The sequence below is a fragment of the Psittacula echo genome (assembly GCF_963264785.1).
Source record: "Psittacula echo genome assembly, chromosome: 7".
NCBI lineage: Eukaryota > Metazoa > Chordata > Aves > Psittaciformes > Psittacidae > Psittacula > Psittacula echo.
The window spans coordinates 23701390-23721877 of NC_137740.1; the positions used below are offsets into that span (position 1 = coordinate 23701390).

A 20488-nucleotide genomic window follows, 5' to 3' on the forward strand; every position below is an offset into this window, starting at 1 on the left:
ATCTCCCAAGATTGGGAGTGACAGCACTGAAGCCGGTTGGAAATGGGTCAGAAAAAGTTGCCTGCAGGAGTGTTTGCCTGGAATAAATCTGATCTCTGCTTTCAAAGACGTGTTGTGGGAGAGTGAAACAAAACATGCTCTGCTTTAAATGCTGCTTTTTCATGCCTCACTGGTGTCTTCAAAGCGGGTCCAGCTTCAGGCAGGCTTCAGCTGGAAGCGCTCGGCCAGTGCTGAGGACTCCATGTGCCAGCACCCTCTTATCGGCATGACCAGGCTCCTTTCACCATTGCCTTTGCTTTTGGCCACACTGGAGCATCCCCAGGGCATTTGCGTCCTCAGGGTGTGCCTGGCACTGGTCCCTGGCTGAGCCCTGCTTGTGTTTCTGCCTGCAGGGGGGGATGATCGCTCTGCTGCTCTCCATCCTCTGCCTGGTGATGATCCTCTACACCCGTCGGCGATGGTGCAAGCGGCGCCGGGTGCCACAGCCCCAGAAGAGCGCCAGTGCTGAGGCAGCCAATGAGATCCACTACATCCCCTCGGTGCTGATCGGGGGCCACGGGCGGGAGAGCCTGCGCAATGCCCGCGTGCAGGGCCACAACTCCAGCGGGACGCTCAGCATCCGTGAGACCCCCATCTTGGACGGCTACGAGTACGACATCACGGACCTGCGGCACCACCTCCAGCGCGAGTGCATGAACGGCGGGGAGGACTTCGCCAGCCAGGTCACCCGCACCCTGGACTCGCTGCAGGGCTGCAATGAGAAGGCCAGCATGGACCTCACGCCAGGTGGGGATGGGATAGGGGTCATGGGCTGAGCTGGGTCCTTTCCAACCCCTCTGCTCTTCATCTTTCTATACAAATTTGCCTTGAGTATTTTCCTCGGTTTTCTGTTCTTTTGTTGTGTGTGAGATGTTGGTGGCATTCTGAAGGTGCTTCATTGCTGGGAGACTTTGCAGCCAGTTGAGAGCAGTCCCTGCTGGGTGACATATGGCTGGAGCGATGCAGGATGGAGCTTTGAGTGAAAGGGCTGTGGTTCCTGTGGCCCAATTGAGAACCAGAATGGTGTCCCCTCCAAGCTACCTCATGGTGACCTCCAAAATTCCTTCCTGTATCCCAGGATTTCCAGTGTCTTCTTTAGCTGAGATTTTTTGTAGCAAAATTAGACTTGCCATCAGTATGATACTGAGTTAATGCTGTCTTTTGATCACGAGTGCAGCTTCTTTGAAGCTTGTAACATACTTGTTTGTTGGCCCTATTACCAACTTACCCATCCAACTGGAGCCTTCTGAACTGAGACATAGTTTTGGAAGGCCGTAGTCTGGAGCCTAAATCTCTCCAGGCATTTTATTTACACACCTGGGTATGCAGAAATGACCTGACAGGCTGAATGTTAAATCTCAGCCTTTGGCTAGCTTGGTGGAGGTGTTGGTCCCCTTCAAGCTTTGAGGAAGTCATGAGGGTCCACTGGGGGCAGCTCAGACCATTTGCCATAGCACCCTGGTCACCTTATGCAAACGCTGGAGACGGATCCAAGAATATCGTTCTCTTTCTCTCTCCTTTTCTAAAATCTTTTCTGCTGATTTTGCCTTCAATTCTTCCTGCTCAGGGAGCGATAATGCCAAGCTGTCCCTGATGAACAAGTATAAGGACAACATCATTGCCACCAGCCCCGTGGACTCGAACCACCAGCAAGCCACGCTGCTGTCCCACACCTCCAGCAGCCAGCGCAAGCGCATCAACAACAAAGCACGAGGTATGGGAGCCCCTGGGGCAGACAGGTTGCTCTGGGCTTCCACTCACCCATGCTACAGCAGCTCACTCCTTCGGATGGAGAAATAGCGTTGGGCAAAAGCATGGAAAGGAGGGTTTGGGTAGGGATAGCTGAAAAAGTGTTGTCTGCAAGGACGCAAATGATGTTGAGTTAAAGATGAAGATGCTGTCAGGCTTGGTTAATATTTTATGATACCCGCATGGCCATGGGGAAAGTTGAAAGGCAATGGGAACCCTGGCAGGGAGCATGGCTGTTCAGGGTGGAAAGGGGAGAAGATGCTGTCCCTGCTGTGGCCAGCAGACAGGGCTCCTGATCTTCAAGGCATGGCTTGCCCTGAACCGGTAATGTTGGATGTGGTGGCTTGGGTCACGCAGTGCCAGCCCTGCCATGACTACACTTGGTGTCCCCTGCAGCTGGCTCAGCATTTCTCAACCCCGAGGGGGACTCGGGGACAGAGGCGGACACTGATCCCCAGCTGACCTTCTACACGGACCCCTCACGGAGCCGGAGGCGCAGCCGAGGTGGGTGCAGGCGTGGAGGCGGGTGGCAAGCCAGGGCTCCTCTTGCCTTGTTTGTTATTGTCTCTCTGGGTTTGGAAATTTCTCACAGGTGAACGATGGAAACCCAGGCACAGTTCATGCTGCTGTGGGCAGGCACCAGTCCCCGTTCCCACAGAGTGCTGCTGCTGCTCTCTGGTGGAGTTTCTCAGCAGAGGATGAAATATATTCTGTTTTTTTGCTGGAGGCTTCTCCCGGGCTCTGGTGTGTATTAATGAGTAACACGCTTCAAAGGCTGGCCTGTGAGCTGCTGTGCTGCTGCTGCTCGGCACGGTGCTGCCGTGGGTTTGCTCCAGCACCATGCGTGTACAATCTGTATGTGCAGCAGAGGATGGGGACAGGCTTGGTCCCCAGGCAGGAGTCTCAGCCCACTGCCCTGCATCCTCCCTTTGGGAGGTTTTCTCCTCTGGGAAGGAGAGTTTGTGTCTGTTTTCCTTCGTTGAGCCTTGTTTGATGGATGGTGCCTTGTTTTTCTGGGAGTGGTGGGAGTGGGAGCCATCTCCTGTGCTGGGGGCTGGGAGGTTGGTTTGGGCTTTGTCTCTGCAGGGAATAGCTCAGCCTCCAGCCAGCTTTTTCCACTCAGGTTCTTCAGCTGAGAGATTTAAAGTCAAAGACCTGCACGCCCTAAGGAGTTAGGGCTCTCCAGTGCTTTTTCAAAGGCATCCAGGAAGCTGTTGTCATGGCAAAATTAACCTGAGAGAAGTGCCATGAAGAAGGAGGGGAGGAAAAAAGAGAAATTGCATTTACCTTTCTTCTCCTCAGTATCTCTGTTCTGCTTTGAAGTTTCACTGCTGCAAAGGTCTCAGCGTGCTGCAGTGCAGGGGTGCAGAAGAGAAACTCCCAGAGAGACTATCTCCCAGAAGACCCCTGCTGCAGCAGGTGGAAGGGAGGGTCCCACAGCAAAGGCTGCTTCATTTTCTTGAAAACCCAGAGCAATTCAGCTTGATTGGATTGATGCTGGATTTCCAGTGGGCTGGGCAGAGTCTCTGCACTCTGAGATATCCTGGCTGCACCTCAAGATCTTCCTGCGTCCCCCAAATTTGACTTTGCTTTAATGTTTTGCAGTGGGGTCCCCTCGAAGCCCTGTTAACAAGACCACATTGACCCTCATCAGTGTGACGAGCTGTGTCATCAGCCTTGTGTGCTCTTCCCACATGAACTGCCCCCTTGTTGTTAAGATCACCCTCCATGTCCCTGAGCACCTCATTGCTGACGGTGAGCGCGCCACCACCTTACCCACTCCTCCTGACCCATTCTGTAAGCTGTGATGGAGGAGAGGAGAGAATGATGGAGAGGACAGATGCAAGATGGGTACAGGATGGAGGGAACAGGCATAGGACAGAGGGTACCAGTATACATGGGGGATGGATGCAGGACGGAAGGGATGGGCGCAGGACGGAAGGGATGGGCACAGGACTGAGGGGATCTTTGTGGGATAGAGGGGTCAGGTGTGGGATGGAATGGACCATCGTGGGATGAAGGACATCAGTATGCGACAGAGGGGACAGGCATGAGACAGAGGGGATGGGTGTGGGATGGAGGTGGCTGTAGTGGGACAGAGGGGACAGGCACAGGATAGAGGGGGCTGTCACAGGATTGGAGAAGATGGGCATGGACAGAGGGGACTATCACAGGGCAGAGGGGATGGGCATTGGAACAGAAGATTTGCTATGGAACAGACGGGGCTATAGAGGGAACCATCATGGGATGGAGGGGATGGCAGTGGGTTGCCACTGCTGACTCCCGTCTTGGTGGCAGGGAGCCGGTTCATCCTGCTGGAGGGGAGCCAGCTGGATGCCAGTGACTGGCTGAACCCGGCGCAGGTCGTTCTCTTCTCCCAGCAAAACTCCAGTGGGCCCTGGGCCCTGGACCTCTGCGCCCGGCGCCTCCTGGACCCCTGCGAGCACCAGTGTGACCCTGAGACCGGTGGGTGATCAGATGGTTGCAATGGGTTTAGGAGCTCATCTCTGCCTGCTTAACCTAGCTTCAGTAGGAAGATGCTTTCTTGCCTTGCTCCATGTTAGGTAACGAAGCTGCTGGGTGCCACATGTGGCTGCAGGCTGGGTTTGGCAGGGAAGCACGTGGAAAGCCTTGTCCTTCGAAGACCCTCACGTCCTCCTCTTTCTCCATAGGTGAGTGTCTCTGCTATGAAGGTTACATGAAGGACCCTGTGCATAAACACCTCTGCATCCGGAATGAGTGGGGAACGAACCAGGGGTGAGTGTACCTGACACAGCATGCCCATGCTTGGACCATCCACACATGAGCTGCTGGGCTTCAACAGCAGCATAGTAAGGCTGTTGCAAATCCTCTTGGGTAAAAGAGGCATCTTGGTGAATCATAAGATCAGTGTCTGGCTGAGCTCTGCAGCAGGAGTGCAGGAGGTGGGGATTTCTAGTCTTTCAACTGATCAGAGATGATGTAGAAGAGGCCATGGCTAGGTTTCAGAGTAAACACCCCCTAGAGAAGATCAAGGCTGCTGCTCTTCTCTTTGCTGGCACTCCTTTGGCATCTTGCATTTTGTGGGGTTTCAGTTTGGGTGTATGAGGTGTCAGAGGAGGGCTGAGGTTGGGCTGTGGGCCCCAGTGGAGGAGGGAGGCCCTATTGAAAACTGGGCAAATCAGATGCTTCAGTGCCATGGCCTGAGCGAACAGAGCAGTCACTACTCCACAGCTTTACACCTCTGAAAGTGCAAAGGAATTTCTTCTGATGTTTCAGGAGCAATTTGGTGGGGGATCCCAAACGTTCCCATCTCTCTGTGACCCTGGGCGTGCTTCAGATGGCCCTTAACACTCATGAGTCTCTGATGTGCAGATGGAGACTTCCAGGGATGGCTGGAGGTAGAAAGCCAAGCTGGTGCAGAAAGCCAGGACACCCCCAAACTTGGAGGTCCCATGTGCATTGGCACCTTCCTTCAACCCCCTTTTTCCTCCCCTCATCTTGCTATGCTGCAGCTGGATTTGTGGCAGCCCTGCATGTGGCAGGATGCCCTCTCTGAAGTCATTAGTCTTCACAGCAGGGAGAGAAAAATCATCAAAGGCTGGGCTTGGTGGCACCCCCACTGTGCTGCTGTGCTGGAGGATGGCAGCCATGGGGGGCTGCCTGTGCCAGCTGGCCCTGCCTGCAACCCTGTTCACTGGGACCTGGGGAGAGCACCACTGCTCTGTATCCATTTTAAAAGCAATTTAGCAATTGAACCCCATGCGGAGCACCAGCCAGCTGCAGGAGACAAGGGCCACTGTCATTGTGCGTGCTCTGAGCCGAGCTGGGACAGGGCGATGCTCATGATGCAGGTAGCAGCATGCTGGAGATGTGCTGAGTGGTGTGGTCAGGGTTCCCAAACCACAGCTGGGAAAATACAAGCAGAAATACAGCTTCCTGCCCTGTTCATCCCCAGGGGACAAGTGTCTAACAGGGATGTTCTCCGCTCCTCTGTGCCCATCTAATAAGAAGCACTGAGTGATGGTGGCTGGGGCATGTGAGGGTGTATTCCCCCTGCCAGGGACTTGCCCATTTTAGGGTGTTAGGAATGGGTTAGAATGAGCCCACAGACACCCACAACCGCTTGTGACTTTGATGCCCAAAACAGAAAAGGAACATTTTTGTTTCAGAAAATGGCAGCAGCTGAAACCACACTTAACTGTCCCTGCTGCAGCTTCCACTATTTATAGGGGCTCTTCAAAGTGTGTCCACTCTAAGCATTGTGATGCCGAGGCCAGCTTGATGTTTAATGAGGGCTTTTTTCTGCACTGCAGTCTGTTCCTGATGTCCAAGGGCTGTTTGGTGCAGCTCAGTCTGCATGGGCTTGTGATGGTGGAGGTATCTTCTACCTGTCCCTGTGAACCCCTGGCCTCCCTTGGGTCATATCTGTGATGAACTCTCTTTGGTCCAGCATCTTGTCAGAGCCCATATAACTGAAGAACTTGTAACTTTAACCTGGTATTTATGTTTTTTTGGGGGTGGAGGCTGAGCTGCCAGGCCATGCTGTCCTTTGTTGCACTCCAGCTCACTCCAAACTCTAGCCTAAAAAGGGTTGTCTACCACCTCACCTGATAGAGGTGTTTGCAAATCCTCTAATCTCTCCCCCCATCCCAGGGCAAGATCAGCTGTGCCTGAATTGTTTCTGACCATTGTTTCTCCAGTATGCTCCTAACTCCTCCAATACTGGAGCAATGTGCTACAGCTGTGGGTAGCACAAGCCAGGCGGCAGGTCAGTCCCTGGAGAAGCCACATGGCTCTTAGCAAAGGGGAAGTCAGCAGAGCAGGAACAGTGGGCTCTGTAAATCGCTCTGTGTGTGCTTGGGAGCAACATGGTCTGGCTATGACCTCTTTTGCTTTCCTAGGGTGGCATTTTTATCTGAAAACTCATTCCAATCCTTTTGTTTAGATAGGCTTGCCATTGGTTTGTTTTATTTACAGCGATTACGGGTTGACTTGGAGTCTGTTCACTCAGCAACATCTAATTTTGCTCATGAAGGTGAGCTCCTGTTTGAACTTTATTGGTGATGGCAGCAAGGCTTTGTGTGTTGTGTATATTTTGGGTACCATGCTGAGATCCATGCCTCTGTGGTACATCTTTTACCCAACACATCCAGTCCCTAAATCTTTATCGGTTTTTCAAAAAGTAAGACATTTTTGATCATGGGTAGCAGATACATTTGATCAGCTGCTTTTTTTGTGCTTCTTTTCATCTGTTTTAAACAAACCTGGCTGTTGCTGTTTGTGTGTTCACAGTCTGTCTTCCTACTTTGATATGCATTGTTAATTAGCTGCTTTTCCACTCTTAACACTAACATTTCCCAAGTAGGATGCAGTTTCCATCAATCCAGACAATCCTGCCTTGTCTTTGCTCATCAAACCCAATTCCTGCGGTTACTTTGTGGTATGACTTGACCAAAAGTCAAATCAGCTCATTCTGCCTTTAGTTAATGAACTGTTACCTGCCCTCCTTTGTACTTCTTCATCTCAGCCCTTAGATCAGTCATATGATGGCCCATGGTTTTCCCATCCCCATGTGCTGTTCTTGCCTGGATGCCCTTTTCAGACACCTAATGAGATTTAAGATGGTCTGCATTTAAGAGATCTTTATCAACGTGCCCTTTCAACTTGTAATGGGCTTTACCCCAGCATGGTGAGGCTTTAGGTCACTTTAAGGCAATTTGGTGAACGTTTGGCTGGGTACTCTCTTCCTTTTCTAGCAGCTGGCAAGTGGTGGCCACCACAGTCTTCCTCCCATGCAGAACAAGTTACCCCTTTGTCCACCCTGCATCCTTGCAGCCATTTTTCCCTGCACAAGATCTGAATTTGCATGATGGCCTGTGCCCTGTGTGCCCACCTCCCCTCCCTGGGGTGCCTCTTCTCTTATGCATGCAGTTGTCTCCCTCTCTGGCTGTACACCTGCTCCTCCTGTACCATACCCATGAACTACCCGCTCCCCACCCCACAGAGGAGCCAGGGAAGCACTGAAGTGACAAGGAAAGCACTTTTTCTGCTTAAAGTCATTTTTCCCCCTTCTTCTCATTTTTCCCACCCCTTTTTTCTATTTTTTCCCTCTGCCTCTCTCCATCCCCTGCTGTGTGCCTCGGCTTTGCGAGCTTGAAGGACGTCCAGATAAAAAGCTCCTCTTTCTTTCAGATCCTTTCACCAAACCACCCATCCGCCTCCTCCTCCCACCCCATTCTCCTTGCAGATTTATGGGCAGCCCAGGGAGAAAGTGCCAGCATTAGCATTTTTAATAAAGAGCTGCTTGGAAGGGATGGCAGCGGGTGGGGAGGTGGGAAGGGGAGAGGCATTGGCAGCTGAAGCCTGAGCAAAGCTGCTGCAAAGCCAAGCAAAGTCAGAGAGGAGCAGGAATGGGCACCACCAGTGGTAGAAGTCGGCAGCTCAGTGCTATCTGCCTTCTGCTTGTCCCCCATCAGGGTAGTGTAGGCTTTTCATGGATCCCCACCTTGGTCATTGTGGAAACCCACTGGGGCTGCAGGAGGGGTGCCGGTGCTGCTGGGATGCTTCTTGTCCTTTCACCCTGGGCTTGAACCCCTGAGCTGCCAGTGAAGGTATATGGTGAGTGTCATTACATGCACCACTTGCTCCCAGCACACACTTGAAGCTGGTGTTTTGATGCCATGATGGAGTTGGGCATGGCCATCCTCATGCTGCTTGCTTTGTGGAAACCCCCAGGAGCACAGGGAGTCAGGGGATTAGACACAAAGTCACGTATTTCAGTGTAATAGCAGTAAACTACCTTCTCCTGTGCTGGCATTTCAGCCACGCTCACATGCAGCGACTTCTCAGAGTCTTCTGCAAAGACTCCCTCCTGCAGCCATTCTGACCTCCCTACCAACTCCTCTCAAACCAGCTGCTCCAGGTTAGCTCAGTGTGGTCACAGGCAGTGGGCTTTGATTGCTCATCCCACCCCTCTTCTAAATAAGAGCTTTGCAGGGAGCACAGTTCTCAGTGCAGGAATTCAGTGTGGCCTTGTCCTCTTGGGCCTGTAATTCAAGCGTGGGTGGGGACCTGTTGAGGTGGATGAGAGCACCACCAGCAACACTAGGTTTGGTGGTATTTTGGGAACTTCCATTCAAACCCAAATCCAAAGCAAAGCATAGCTGATGGTCCAGCTGGAAAAATCGGAGGCCTGAAGATCATTCTGGGAATAAACTGACAGCCGTTTGGCCATGGGAACTAGCTGACTGAGTGTGGGGAGTTTGTTGTTTCTCAGCTGCCCTGGTGATCCCCTATTTTGTTGTTTCAGATTTCTACCTTAATGCCGAGGCTTGCAGGGAACCAAGAGCTGTAATTTCTGGCTCATTTAATCCAACCTGGTCAGGCACACAGCAGCTTCTGATCAGTCCTGCTTTCCTTTGAGCTCTGAGGGCCATGCAACCAAAATACCTGCCAAAAGCAACAAAAACCAGAGCAGCAATGTAGCTCCAATGATCACAAAATGCAGGGAAAGAGTCAGCTGTTTGGGCACACGTGTGTGCACAGGAGAGGAAGGAGGGGATAAGAGAGAGACAGGGGCACAGGGGACAAAAGACAGTGATGGGGAAGGTGAGGTGTCCCTGGAGGAGGAGATCTCGCCCCATCCTCTGCAGCAGAAGGCACAAGTCAGCAAGGGAGTGTGGGTGGAAATGTCAGTGCTGAGCTCCTGGAGAGCTTCCTCGCAGATGAAGATAGACAAGTGCCTCTTCTTGAGCTGGAGGTCTTGCATGGAGACTGTTTCCAGGCTTACCTCATGTCCATGTCCTTGCAAGCTCAGTGGTACCCTACAGCATTGATTGTCTCCTGCCATGTAGGCACATAGCTAAAGGCTGAACATTCCTTTTAATAGGCCTTTTGTGACCCCCACTAGAGGCAAAGTGGGGAAGGTTGGAGAGCTGCCACATGGTATCTTCCCACAGCATGGAAACCTTTCCCAGCTCAAAACCATCATTACACAAATTTTAGTCACAGATGGAAATTGCACCCTGGGTGGATGCAACACGGCCTGGGCACTGACTTCCATCTCCCAGGCAGGTGCAAACCCACCTACAGTGTGTCCCAGATGTGTTGGCATCCATTGGCTGCCAGATGTGCCATCCAGCAGAGGTCCGGCAGCCACCGTGGCTCTGCAGTGCCTGTCCGGTGCTGAGCTCTGCTGCAAGCCAAGAGCAGCTCTTCATAACTGCTTTTCTACCCAAGTCAGTGTGGAACAATACTTTGCCTCTGCTTTTGTTCCTTGCCCGGAGTGCTCCTGAGAAGCAAGAATAAAACCCATCTGCGGGAGCACTGGAAGGCGGAGGCGTGTGGCATTCAAGGTGTCATCGAGACACAAGGAGCACATCGCTTTCTGACTGAAGCTGACCTCATTCAGGTCAATCCGATCTGTGGGCTGAATGTAATCCCCCTCTCCCAGCCGACCGGATGGGAAAATGGCATTGTATCCCAGCAAGGAAATGAGACGGTGCACTGTAATCCTGCAATCAGGATTTTTTTTTTTTTTTTTTGTCCTTGCTGAAATAACTTCAGATTAGAAATTAAAGTGCTTGTGCAGAAGAGCTGTAATTGCCTCTGGAGAAAATCCTCAGGCTTGTCAGCAGCACCTGATACTCTCACCCTGAATTTTAACAGCGGTGATGCAATGGGATGGAAAATCTTGCCCTCCCCAAATCTGAGCTCTTGCAAAGAGAATTTGGAGCTTTAGCTTTTGGGAGCAGCGTTTGTGTTGTCTAATTCAAAACCCACCGCAGTTGAGTCCGGGTGCCTCCCCTTGTTCTGCCATGTCAGCCTTGCTCTGCAAGTGATGCTCTGTCAGTGGGGCTGTGCTGCTGGGGATGCAGATCACAAGGTATTGTGGCCATGGCTGTCCCACCAAAGGGCACCAGCCACTGAGTCATGATTGCACGTTACACTGTACTACCTAGGGCAGCAGGGATGGAGGAGATGGGACCATCCTGCTTGGCTCCAAGCTTCCAGCTTGTCTTCCAGACCCATTTTCAGAGTCTCACAGAGGCTGAGGCTTCCTCAGTTCCCCTCCTGAAACAATGAAATCCAAGAAGAATAAGAAAGGTGGTGAAGCTGTGGCCCCAGACCTCCCATGCTCCCTTACAAAAGCCTCACAGAGAGAGAGAATTCAGCTGTGGTTTAGTTCTTTTTGCAATTTGATGGCTGTGACACTGATCCCTAAATGAGGGCTGGGCAGGTGGTACCTGAGCATGCAGAAGCATAATGCTTATGGATGTGGGGGCAACTGGAATGCACTATGTCCCAAAATAATGGGCGTGATATACCACTGACATGTTGGCAGATTGGGGCTGGGGTGAGGATCTGACGTTGTAAGAATCCCAAAATTAACATCTTGGAGGTGGGGCTATTTTATCACATTGTCCTGCTTTGGTTTGAGTCATCTTATCCCAGGACCCCTGGGCACATGAGCTAGGGGCTAAGCAGGGGAAGTGATGTGGATGCAGCAGGGGCAATGCCAGTGTGATGTTTCTGGGTTTCTCTTCTAGGCCTTGGCCGTACACCATCTTCCAGCGTGGCTTTGACTTAGTGCTGGGCGAGCAGCCATCCGACAAGATTTTTCGGTAAGTGGTAAAGGCAACCTGGTCAGCACATTTTGGGGCTCAAAGATATGACGGAGGGCATACAGGCAGGCTGGTACCCCAGCTGGTAGGGCTGAGCACAGCTGTCCTGTGCCACCTCCTGGGGACATGCGAGCATGGCTGAGAAGGTCCTACTACAGCTGCCATGTGGGATGGTGGATGCCCAGCAGTCAGTTCCTCTTCTCCATTCCTGACAAGAAAAAGGTTTTAGCTCTGAAGGAGGACTTCTACCAAAAAGAGAAGTGCCTTTCTTTTTTTTTTACCTAAATTACATTGCTTTTGAGGGGTCATTTGGGTGCATTCAGAGGAGCCTCACCACTGTGTGTCTGACACAAGCCATCTGTCTTTGCTTGGGCTGGCATTCCTGCAAGGCAGCGTGGAGCTTCAAGGGCTTGGATTTGGGTAGAGGCAGCCCTCTGGACTTGGCGTTTCACTCCATGCCAGCCTTTACTGCTTTCCCTGTCAGGTTCACCTATACCCTGGGGGAAGGTATGTGGCTGCCTCTGAGCAAGAGCTTTGTCATCCCACCAGCTGAGCTGGCCATCAATCCCTCCGCCAAGTGCAAGACTGACATGACGGTGATGGAGGATGCAGTGGAGGTCAGGTAGGTGCAATGGTGGGGAGAGGTTTTTAGGATGCATTTCAAGCAAACAAATTGGCAGTGTGTCCTTAGAGTGAGAAGACCAACTCAAAGCATGTTGATGAGAGCTGGGGCCCCAATCCCACACTTTGCAGGTGCAAATTAACATGTACTTTGATCTGCCCCATTTCTTGCCTGCAAAGCTGAGCCTTCGGAGGTAGCTCTCATTATCTCAGTAGCTCCTGCCTCCCTCTAAAAGCTTGGCTGCTCTTCTGTTTGCTGTCAGCCTGAGGGGGACCTGAGCTCCAGAAAACCCCACACAGCAGCCACGGTCATGCACGTTTGTGCAACGTCTCATCGGAGCAGTGACACTCCTCCTCCTCCTCGCAGGGAAGAGCTGATGACCTCCTCCTCCTTCGACAGCCTGGAGGTCCTCCTTGACTCCTTTGGCCCCGTCCGTGACTGCTCCCGGGACAATGGGGGCTGCAGCAAGAACTTCCGCTGCATCTCAGACCGCAAGCTGGATTCAACAGGCTGTGTGGTGCGTGGTCCCCTGGGGATCTGCAGATTTCCTTCAGTGTGAACAGGGAGGGGGAGAGTGGAAGGGGAAAGGCTCCATCTTTCCTCCTTCGCCATTGCTTCAGGATGGTTATTTTGGGGTTTTGCAACAGGAAGAGATGTTTCTGGGCTGGTATCTCCTCCATCCCTGGCCATGCTGCACACATGCACAAATGAGTGGGAGCTCATCTGCTTGCTGACTGTCTGGGAGGTCCCACATCACCCACACATGTACGGTATCCCCAAAGCAGCACAGCTGCTTTGCTCTGCAGGGAAAATGCGTGCCCCAAAATGGAAGCATTTGTGGGGCTGGGGAATCCTGCTGTAATGCCACCGGAGCTGGACATCAAGGTGGAGGCTGTGAGTATGGGGCACAGGGTGGGCTTGGAAAAGGCAGCATTGCTTTGGTGTTCACTGAAGATGGGTGCCGGTAAGCAGGCTTGATTCCAGCACATTACTTTGGTATGGAGCAGCTTGGGTGCTCCCATCCGAGGGTCTGCACTCCCCAGGGCTGCAAATAGGATTCTGTGCAGGAGGAATATCGGCAGTGGTGGGCAGCGTTGCAGCCACCCATCCTGCAGCCCACAAGCATCTCTCAGGCTGCAATTTCCAATGGGGAGCAGTGCTGGAGCCCTCCCCTCTGCTTCAGCCCCTGGGCCAGGCTACTTGCTCAGGGACTTCACCTCTTGCTTCTCCCACCCCTGCCAGTGCCCAACAGGACTGAGCCCCATGAAGGATGGCACAGGCTGCTATGACCGTCATGTCGGTGTGGACTGCTCAGATGGCTTCAACGGCGGCTGTGAACAGCTGTGCCTGCAGCAGATGGTCCCCCTGACTGACGACCCCCTGCTCTACAACATCCTCATGTTCTGCGGGTGAGTGACCCATTGCTGCCCCAGCCATTGGGACATTCCTGAAGTGCTGCTGTACTTTGCTGCTGCCACCCTGAGCTCATAGTGTTGGGAGGGAGGGTCTCGTCTGTTCCCAATGTCCCTGCTGGAGTGGCCCCATTCCGCACCGGTGGAGGCTGCAGCTGATGGTGGACCCCGTGTTGGCTTCCCAGGTGCATTGAGGACTACAAGCTGGGCGCAGATGGAAGGTCATGCCAGCTCATTTCGGAGTCATGCCCCGAGGTGGGGGACTGTGGTGAACCCCGCGAGCTGCCCATGAACCAGACGCTATTTGGGGAGATCTTCTATGGCTACAACAACCACTCCAAGGAGGTGGCTGCGGGACAGGTGCTCAAAGGGACGTTCAGGTGAGCTGGGGATGTGGGGAGGTGACCCCCGCAGGGTCAGACCTCACCATCCTCTCAAGAAGGCAGCATGGGAAGCAGTGTGGGGTTGGACCTTAGCAGACTGCCTGGTCCATCCATGTCTGGCCAAGCTTTGTGGGAGATGGAGGGGCTGGTGGGCAGGGCATATCTGAAGCTTTCCATCAGAGTAGACATCTTTGTAACCTGTGCCCAAAGGAAAGACTTGTTGCTGGGTGCCTTTATGGGATTGGTCACTGGCTGGTGGGGATGATCCCAGGCAGTTCCCCTGTCTTCCAGCCCTATCCTCCTCTCTGCAATTAACTTCCAGGCAGAACAACTTTGCCCGTGGCCTGGAGCAGCAGCTGCCAGATGGGCTGGTGGTGGCCACAGTGCCCCTGGAGAACCAGTGCCAAGAGGAGCTCTCTGACCCTACGCCCGATCCTGAGTTCCTCACTGGTAAGTATGTCTGGCCAGACCTACAGTCTCCCAACAGGGCAGATGTTGGTGTGGATGGCTTCAGCACCTAACCCTCTCAGGGGATATATCTAGTCTGGCTTTAGCATCCTGTGCTCACTTGCAGCAGCAGCAGTGATTAAGAGGAAAGCATTAAAAACAAAGGAGAGGGAGAGGCTGCAAATTCATGGTGTGGTGTAAAAGCTCAAAGTGTTCATTGGATATTTGAAGTATTTGCAAAAAGGATTTTTTTTTTATTCAAGGCAAACAAGTTTTCCAAATATTTTTCCAAAAGTATTTCCAGATCAGGAACCCTTTGTCATATATGATAATATATGCTTCATATATAATGAAGCATTCAAAACCTGCCTCAACCAAACCAGAATGTCTTGGTTTGTCCTGCCAGAGCATCATGGGCCATGAGTGACAGGATTATAATGGGTTTGTACACAACCTTCAAGGGTTTACCCTTCTTCCACCAAGTTGCCAGCACTGATGAATAGCCTTTGTTTCCTTGGTGTTTGTTGCCATTTGCTGAAATGGCCAAGGACACTGGGCAGCTACTAAAAGAGAGGTGTGGATAGTAAGGTTATTTTGGAAGGTGTCTGCAGGGTGGTATCATATGAGACCTTGTGAATTCACTTCATTTGGCAGAGTTCCTAGGAGGGTTTTGGGGAGCATCTGTGGGCTGCACACGGGGCCCAATAGGTGCTGGTTCCCCCAGCAGTGCATGGCAATGTAGGTGTGCGCGCAGGCAGATGCAGGCAGGGAGGAGGGTGGCAGTGGGTCCGCAGGGCTGAGATTCCCCGAGAGAGCTGTGTCTGGTGGGTCACTCCTGCAGCCATGGGGATATTCAGCCCTGCCTGGAAGTGCTGGAGGACACCTGCCTCTACATGGGGCTCTGCTGCCCTTGACATGATTACATGGTTGTAAGGAAGGCACTGCCGCTGTGGACTCGGCATCAGAGCACGGTTATGGGACTGGGACTCCTCTGGCAATTATGCCAGGGAGGCAGAAGCCAGTAAATTATCCTATTAATTTCCCACTGCTCTGCTGGCTCTTTGTGGCTGATTAAAAAAAAAAAAAAGAAGAAAGAAAAGGAAAAAAGGGAAAATTAGTAAAATCTCTGCTTGTCAGTGAGCAGGTCTGGATATTGCTGTGAATACACAAGAGGCAGAGCTGCTGAGTAAGGAAGGGCTGGTTTTGCATAAACACTTTACAGGGAAAAGCAAGGCTTTGAAGCTCTGTTGGCAGCAGCCAGCACCGAAGGGAGAGGCACTGGAAGGCAAAAGATCTTCTCCTCCTTATTCTCTGCTTTCATTTGTTGTTATGGAGTGGGGGATGCCCGTTATCCTCCTGAACTCCTGCTGTGAGTCTGGTTAGCAGCAGAGTTGCCGCTTTGCTGTCAAGTGGAGGCGAGCTGTGATGGCTGTACAGCAATGGAGCTTCGAGGGAGGAGGTGACTGTGTTCAAACATCCTGCTTAGCACACAAGGGTTGTTCTGATCACCAAAATCAGAGCCATGAGCACCCTTCAATTCAATTTCTGGGACTTTGGCCAAGGCTCGGTGGCCTCTGTCCTCTCATGGAAGCTGAACTGCTGCATGCCTTGGCTTGTTCCCTGGGCAGTGGCTGCCCAGCCCTAGTCTCCATGAATTTCTTGCTCCCCTAATGCATAGTTAAATTAAATGGATAGAGAATGGGATGTTTTTGCCTCTAGAAGGAGAAACTTCAGGTCCTGCTCAGCCCCAGTGCTGCCATAATGTCCTGAGGGAGCATGAGCATTGACAGGTGTGCAGTTTTCCCTGTATGCGTCTCCTGTTCGGCTCAGTACTGGACAAAGGGGACCTATGGCCTCTTGGTTGGCCACGCTTAGGCACGCATGGCATGACGGTGACCGTTCCCAGGCCTGCAGACAGCTCATTAAAAAGGGTAACTCTCATTAGTGAAATAATTAGCACACCTGGGCAGGACTTGGGAGTGGGCACTGGAAAGGAAGCAGAAGGGGGGCACAGAAGGAGGCTCATTATCTTCTGACACAGAGCCCCCAATCACAGGATGAAATGAGCCCATGTGCCTTCCTTCAAAGCCATGGTTTTAATTGCCAGGGAGCAGCTGACCCTCTGCTCTGAATGCCTCGCTGCCACCTCAGGGGGATGTGGTGTGTGCACAGTCCTTTTCCCCAACTTCTTTCCACCCCACTGGCAGCATTGCCCCAGGCACAGCGCAAGGGGCTGCAGCCATCCCCATGGTAAGGCATCCCTGGGCAGTGGCTCTGAGCCCCTGTGTCTTTTCTCTGGCAGGGATGGTGAACTTCAGTGAGGTGTCTGGGTACCCCCTTTTGCAGCACTGGAAAGTGCAGTCTGTCATGTACCATGTCCGGCTCAACCAGATGACCATCTCCCAGTGTAAGTGTATGGGGCTGGGGGGAAGAAGTGAAGAAGGGGTGGTGGGCTCAGAGGTTGGCTCCCCATTGCAAGTGTGCAGGGAGTTGGCAAGGGCTTGGGGTTCTCTGAGATCTGAGCATCTCCTCCCATCTCCTCCCCAGCCTTCAGCAATGCACTCCACTCTCTGGACGGGGCCACCTCCCGTGGAGATTTCATGGCACTGCTGGACCAGTTTGGCAACCATTACATCCAGGAGGCAGTATATGGCTTTGAGGAGTCCTGCTCCATCTGGTATCCCAATAGGCAGGTCCAGCGGCAGCTTTGGCTGGAGTATGAGGACATCAGCAAAGGTAAGAGCCCTCCTTGTCCCAAGGAAGGGTCTGTACAGCCACCCCATGGGAGGGAGAAGCATAGCAGGGAAAGTGCCTATTTCATGTCAGGGTTATGTCCCATCTCTTTTTCTTATTTGCACCCTTTGAAGCTGGCCAAAGAACTATGTACTACAGCAAGCATTAGTATGGGCCAGAAAGGAAGATAAATACTACATCCCCAGGGAGATGGAAGATGAATGCACTAATCCCACCAAGCCGTCCTGCCTGATTCTGGACTTAACTGTTATTTGTCTTTAATCATGTTGCTTCCTTCCTTTTGTCTCTGCCGTATCTGCTCTCTTCCACTTGCATCCCATGGCAAGTGGAAGACTTTTCTCCTTTGAATATGTTTTCATCTTCAGGGCTATCAGCAATGTACTTTTAGTGTCTGGAAAACAGTTATGAAGTGGAAGGTTCCCCATGGTGCCCTCACTGAAGTGAGGTGTGAAGGATCTGTGGTGGAAGGGGTTTTGCAGGGAGGTGATAGCTGGTTTGGATGCAAGTCTTCCAAGAGCAGAGGCAGCCTAATGTCTGCCTGCTGCCAGCTATCACCAGGACCACAGCATCTCTTGTGCTGGCTTCTGCAAAGCTGCCTGCAGGCATTTTGCTGCCTGGGCTGGGGATGTTGGGTTGCACCACCCATGTTTGTGCAGCAAACAGGAGCCAGCTCCCCAGCCCAGACAGGAGGGTGCTGAGTGGAGATGCTGCTTTTTAGGTGACCTTGGTTTGTTGACCCCTGCCCAGGAGCTCCCAGGTGCAGGCAGCTCACATGGAGCTCACAGGCATCATGAGCACCGCATCGTTTCCATCATGAAGCTTCATAATTCTCAGTATCGACACCAGCTCACAGTGCTGCTCTTGCTGTGCCCTGGCCTCAGAGACGTTTGTTTTCTCTCCAAGGGCTCTTGTGTGGGGAAGGCTTCTTTCTGAGCCTGAGTCTTGATCCTGCAGGCTCAGACCTCCTGCAGCCTGGACATCTTCCCAAGCCCACCTGCGAGAGTACAGACCCATTGCTGTTTTCCTGTGGGCTGTCTCCAGATGTAGCATCTTTTGATTGTGAGTGCTTTTTTTTCTCCTGCAATTTCCTCCTCTTTGATTTTCCTGCTTGGAGGCTTTTCAGGTCTGGCAATCGCTTTCCACCCACAATATCGCATTTCGTTTTCACTCTGGCACCTGCCACTTTCTCTCCTTTGCTCTTTGTTTGCAAACGTCAGGAGCTGGATATTGATTGAGAAATTGCAAGAGACAAATCATTCCCTGGCTACTCTGCTTTCTCTAGGTACCTGCTAAGTTGCAATTCACAGCCAGCCCAAGTGATCCATTTCCAGCTTCCTGGGGGGGCAGACTAATGCTCTTGTACCCCAGGCTTTGTTCAACAGCCTTGCTTTCTTTGCAGGAATCTTGAGGATAGGCTAGTGCTGGCCCACTTCTCAGTAAGCCTTTGAAATAGGAAGATTTTCCTATTGAGCCATGGATGTGCTCTCTGGCAGCTCCCCACAGCAGTCAGCCTGCACCAAGACACCACTGCTGATGCCCCGAACCTGTTCCAGGGGCGAGGCTTTGCCTGGGCATCCTTCAGCTTCCTCTGATCCCACTGACCATCAACAGTAGTCCCTTCTAGGCCCCTCTTTCTTCAGTGTAGACCCAAGGACATACTTTGGCAGGGGTTTTGGATGAAGAGCACCGCTCCCCACACGGCAAAGCTCACAGCAGCAGAGTTATGCTAGCCAGGGCAGTGATGAGGATATCCTACCTTCTTGACTGCTGTGCCAGGACTTTTCCCCTTGTGTCAAATTATTTCCTGCTGTCGGAGTGCTAGAGAAAAGTCCACCAAATGCTGGGTCTGGCTCACTGCCCTGTGTGATGTGGACACAGTGGCACCAACCATTAGGCACTTTTGCGTGGAATTGTGAAAAGCATAGACCATGGTAATGCTTTCCTGGTGCAAATTTTTGTTCCGAGCCCGTTGGGTTGCAGGGTCAGCAGGGCAGGACCTGCAGATACTCCTCCATGCACACAGGGCAGAAGGTAAACGAGCCTTTAGTTTCATCACAGGCTGGGGGTCTGTGGTCCCAATGGGTGACATATCTGCCTTCATGTCACCATTTTCTTTCACTTCAAGATGATGCTTTGTAAGCTAATCCCTTAGGGAGAGGCCCTGTTTCCTTGCTCAACAGCAACTTTGTCTACCTCTGTCATGCCCCATGACAATGCAAAGAGATAGGAGCCAGGCTAGAGCCATGTCCTGAAAGGGAACTGCTTCCAATGTTCCTTCCCCTGCATAGGGACTGAGTGCAGGAGGGATGGTGGGGCTGGAGAGGGGCTTGGTGGCTTTGTAGCCATCTCAGGAGCTTCCTGGGTGTCTTGAGACACTGACAAGTCTTCCCTGCTCATTTTGAGATCTTTGGTGCTGCTGACTGTGCATCTTTGAGATGGGAAGAAGGCACTGAGTCAGCATAGATTGTGTGCACCCTGGACTGACACTCATCCTCTCTGATCTCATTTTCTGATCTGTCACATTAGCTTTGATGGAAGTCCTTGTGAACTGAGTGAGTTGAGTGAAGAAATCAGCTGTGGGGCCAGGAGGGCTTTTGCACTGGAGTGGTTTGGTAAGGGGCTTTGGTGGGGCATCAGCATGGGGTGAAGGTGCCCACGCAGATCCTTCATCCATCTCCAGCTACATGAAGGAGGCTCCTTCTTGTGGAGACCTGCTGCAAGGGTGGCTCATCCCAGTGCCAGGCAAAGAGCTTGGGCTGGGGAAGCTGAGGCACGGGGAGACAAAAGAACCTGATGGTAGAGTCCAGAGTGGACTTTCAGTCCTGATTCCTCTTCTGAAGACCAGTGAGCACTTCATCCCTACAGAGGAAACAAGGACCTCGTAAGAATACAGGAGGGTCTCTGGGCAGCATTGCCTCTCTTTTGGGTGGATGGCAGGGCACTGGCCCCCTTGCATCCCCTTGCTGATGGCTTGGAGCCCACCTTGGTGCCCCTCTTTTCCTCCTTTCCTAGGAAACTCCCCCTCGGATGAGTCGGAGGAGCGTGAGCGGGATCCCAAGGTTCTCACCTTCCCCGAGTACATCGCCAGCCTGTCTGAGTCAGGCACCAAACGCATGGCAGCCGGTGTGCGGATGGAGTGCCAGAGCCGCGGGCGCTGCCCCTCCTCCTGCCCACTCTGCCATGTCACTTCTAGTCCTGGCGTGCCAGCTGAGCCCATCCTGCTGGAGGTCACCAAAGCAGCCCCCATCTACGAGCTGGTCACCAACAACCAGACACAACGGGTAAGGAGCTATTGGCTGGGGGTGGTGGGGTGGGCATGGGGAGGTGACAGGACAGCATCGAAGTGATCTTTGCAGGCAGTTTGCGTTCATCATGTCAAGCTGTGGCAGACCTTGCCCACTGGCCAGCCCTGCTATCCAGCGTGGACAAACCATGCTGAACCCACCAAGGGATGGATGAACACTGACTTGATTGGTG

General features: G+C 52.5%; 1 protein-coding gene across 1 annotated transcript in view; it reads left to right on the forward strand.

Annotated features, from left to right (window-relative positions):
- Positions 1 to 20488, forward strand: part of ASTN1 (astrotactin 1) — a gene marked incomplete at both ends in the record, with an annotated part of 51731 nt that overhangs the window by 23846 nt on the left and 7397 nt on the right. Inside the window, 15 exons of the mRNA XM_080623739.1 lie at positions 393 to 786; positions 1607 to 1753; positions 2185 to 2292; positions 3394 to 3543; positions 4087 to 4254; positions 4461 to 4545; positions 11319 to 11393; positions 11878 to 12015; positions 12382 to 12532; positions 13258 to 13424; positions 13613 to 13807; positions 14133 to 14260; positions 16560 to 16664; positions 16805 to 16993; positions 20024 to 20292. Of these exons, the coding sequence (XP_080479865.1) occupies positions 393 to 786; positions 1607 to 1753; positions 2185 to 2292; positions 3394 to 3543; positions 4087 to 4254; positions 4461 to 4545; positions 11319 to 11393; positions 11878 to 12015; positions 12382 to 12532; positions 13258 to 13424; positions 13613 to 13807; positions 14133 to 14260; positions 16560 to 16664; positions 16805 to 16993; positions 20024 to 20292 (2469 nt within the window). The remainder of the gene's footprint in view (positions 1 to 392; positions 787 to 1606; positions 1754 to 2184; positions 2293 to 3393; positions 3544 to 4086; positions 4255 to 4460; positions 4546 to 11318; positions 11394 to 11877; positions 12016 to 12381; positions 12533 to 13257; positions 13425 to 13612; positions 13808 to 14132; positions 14261 to 16559; positions 16665 to 16804; positions 16994 to 20023; positions 20293 to 20488) is intronic.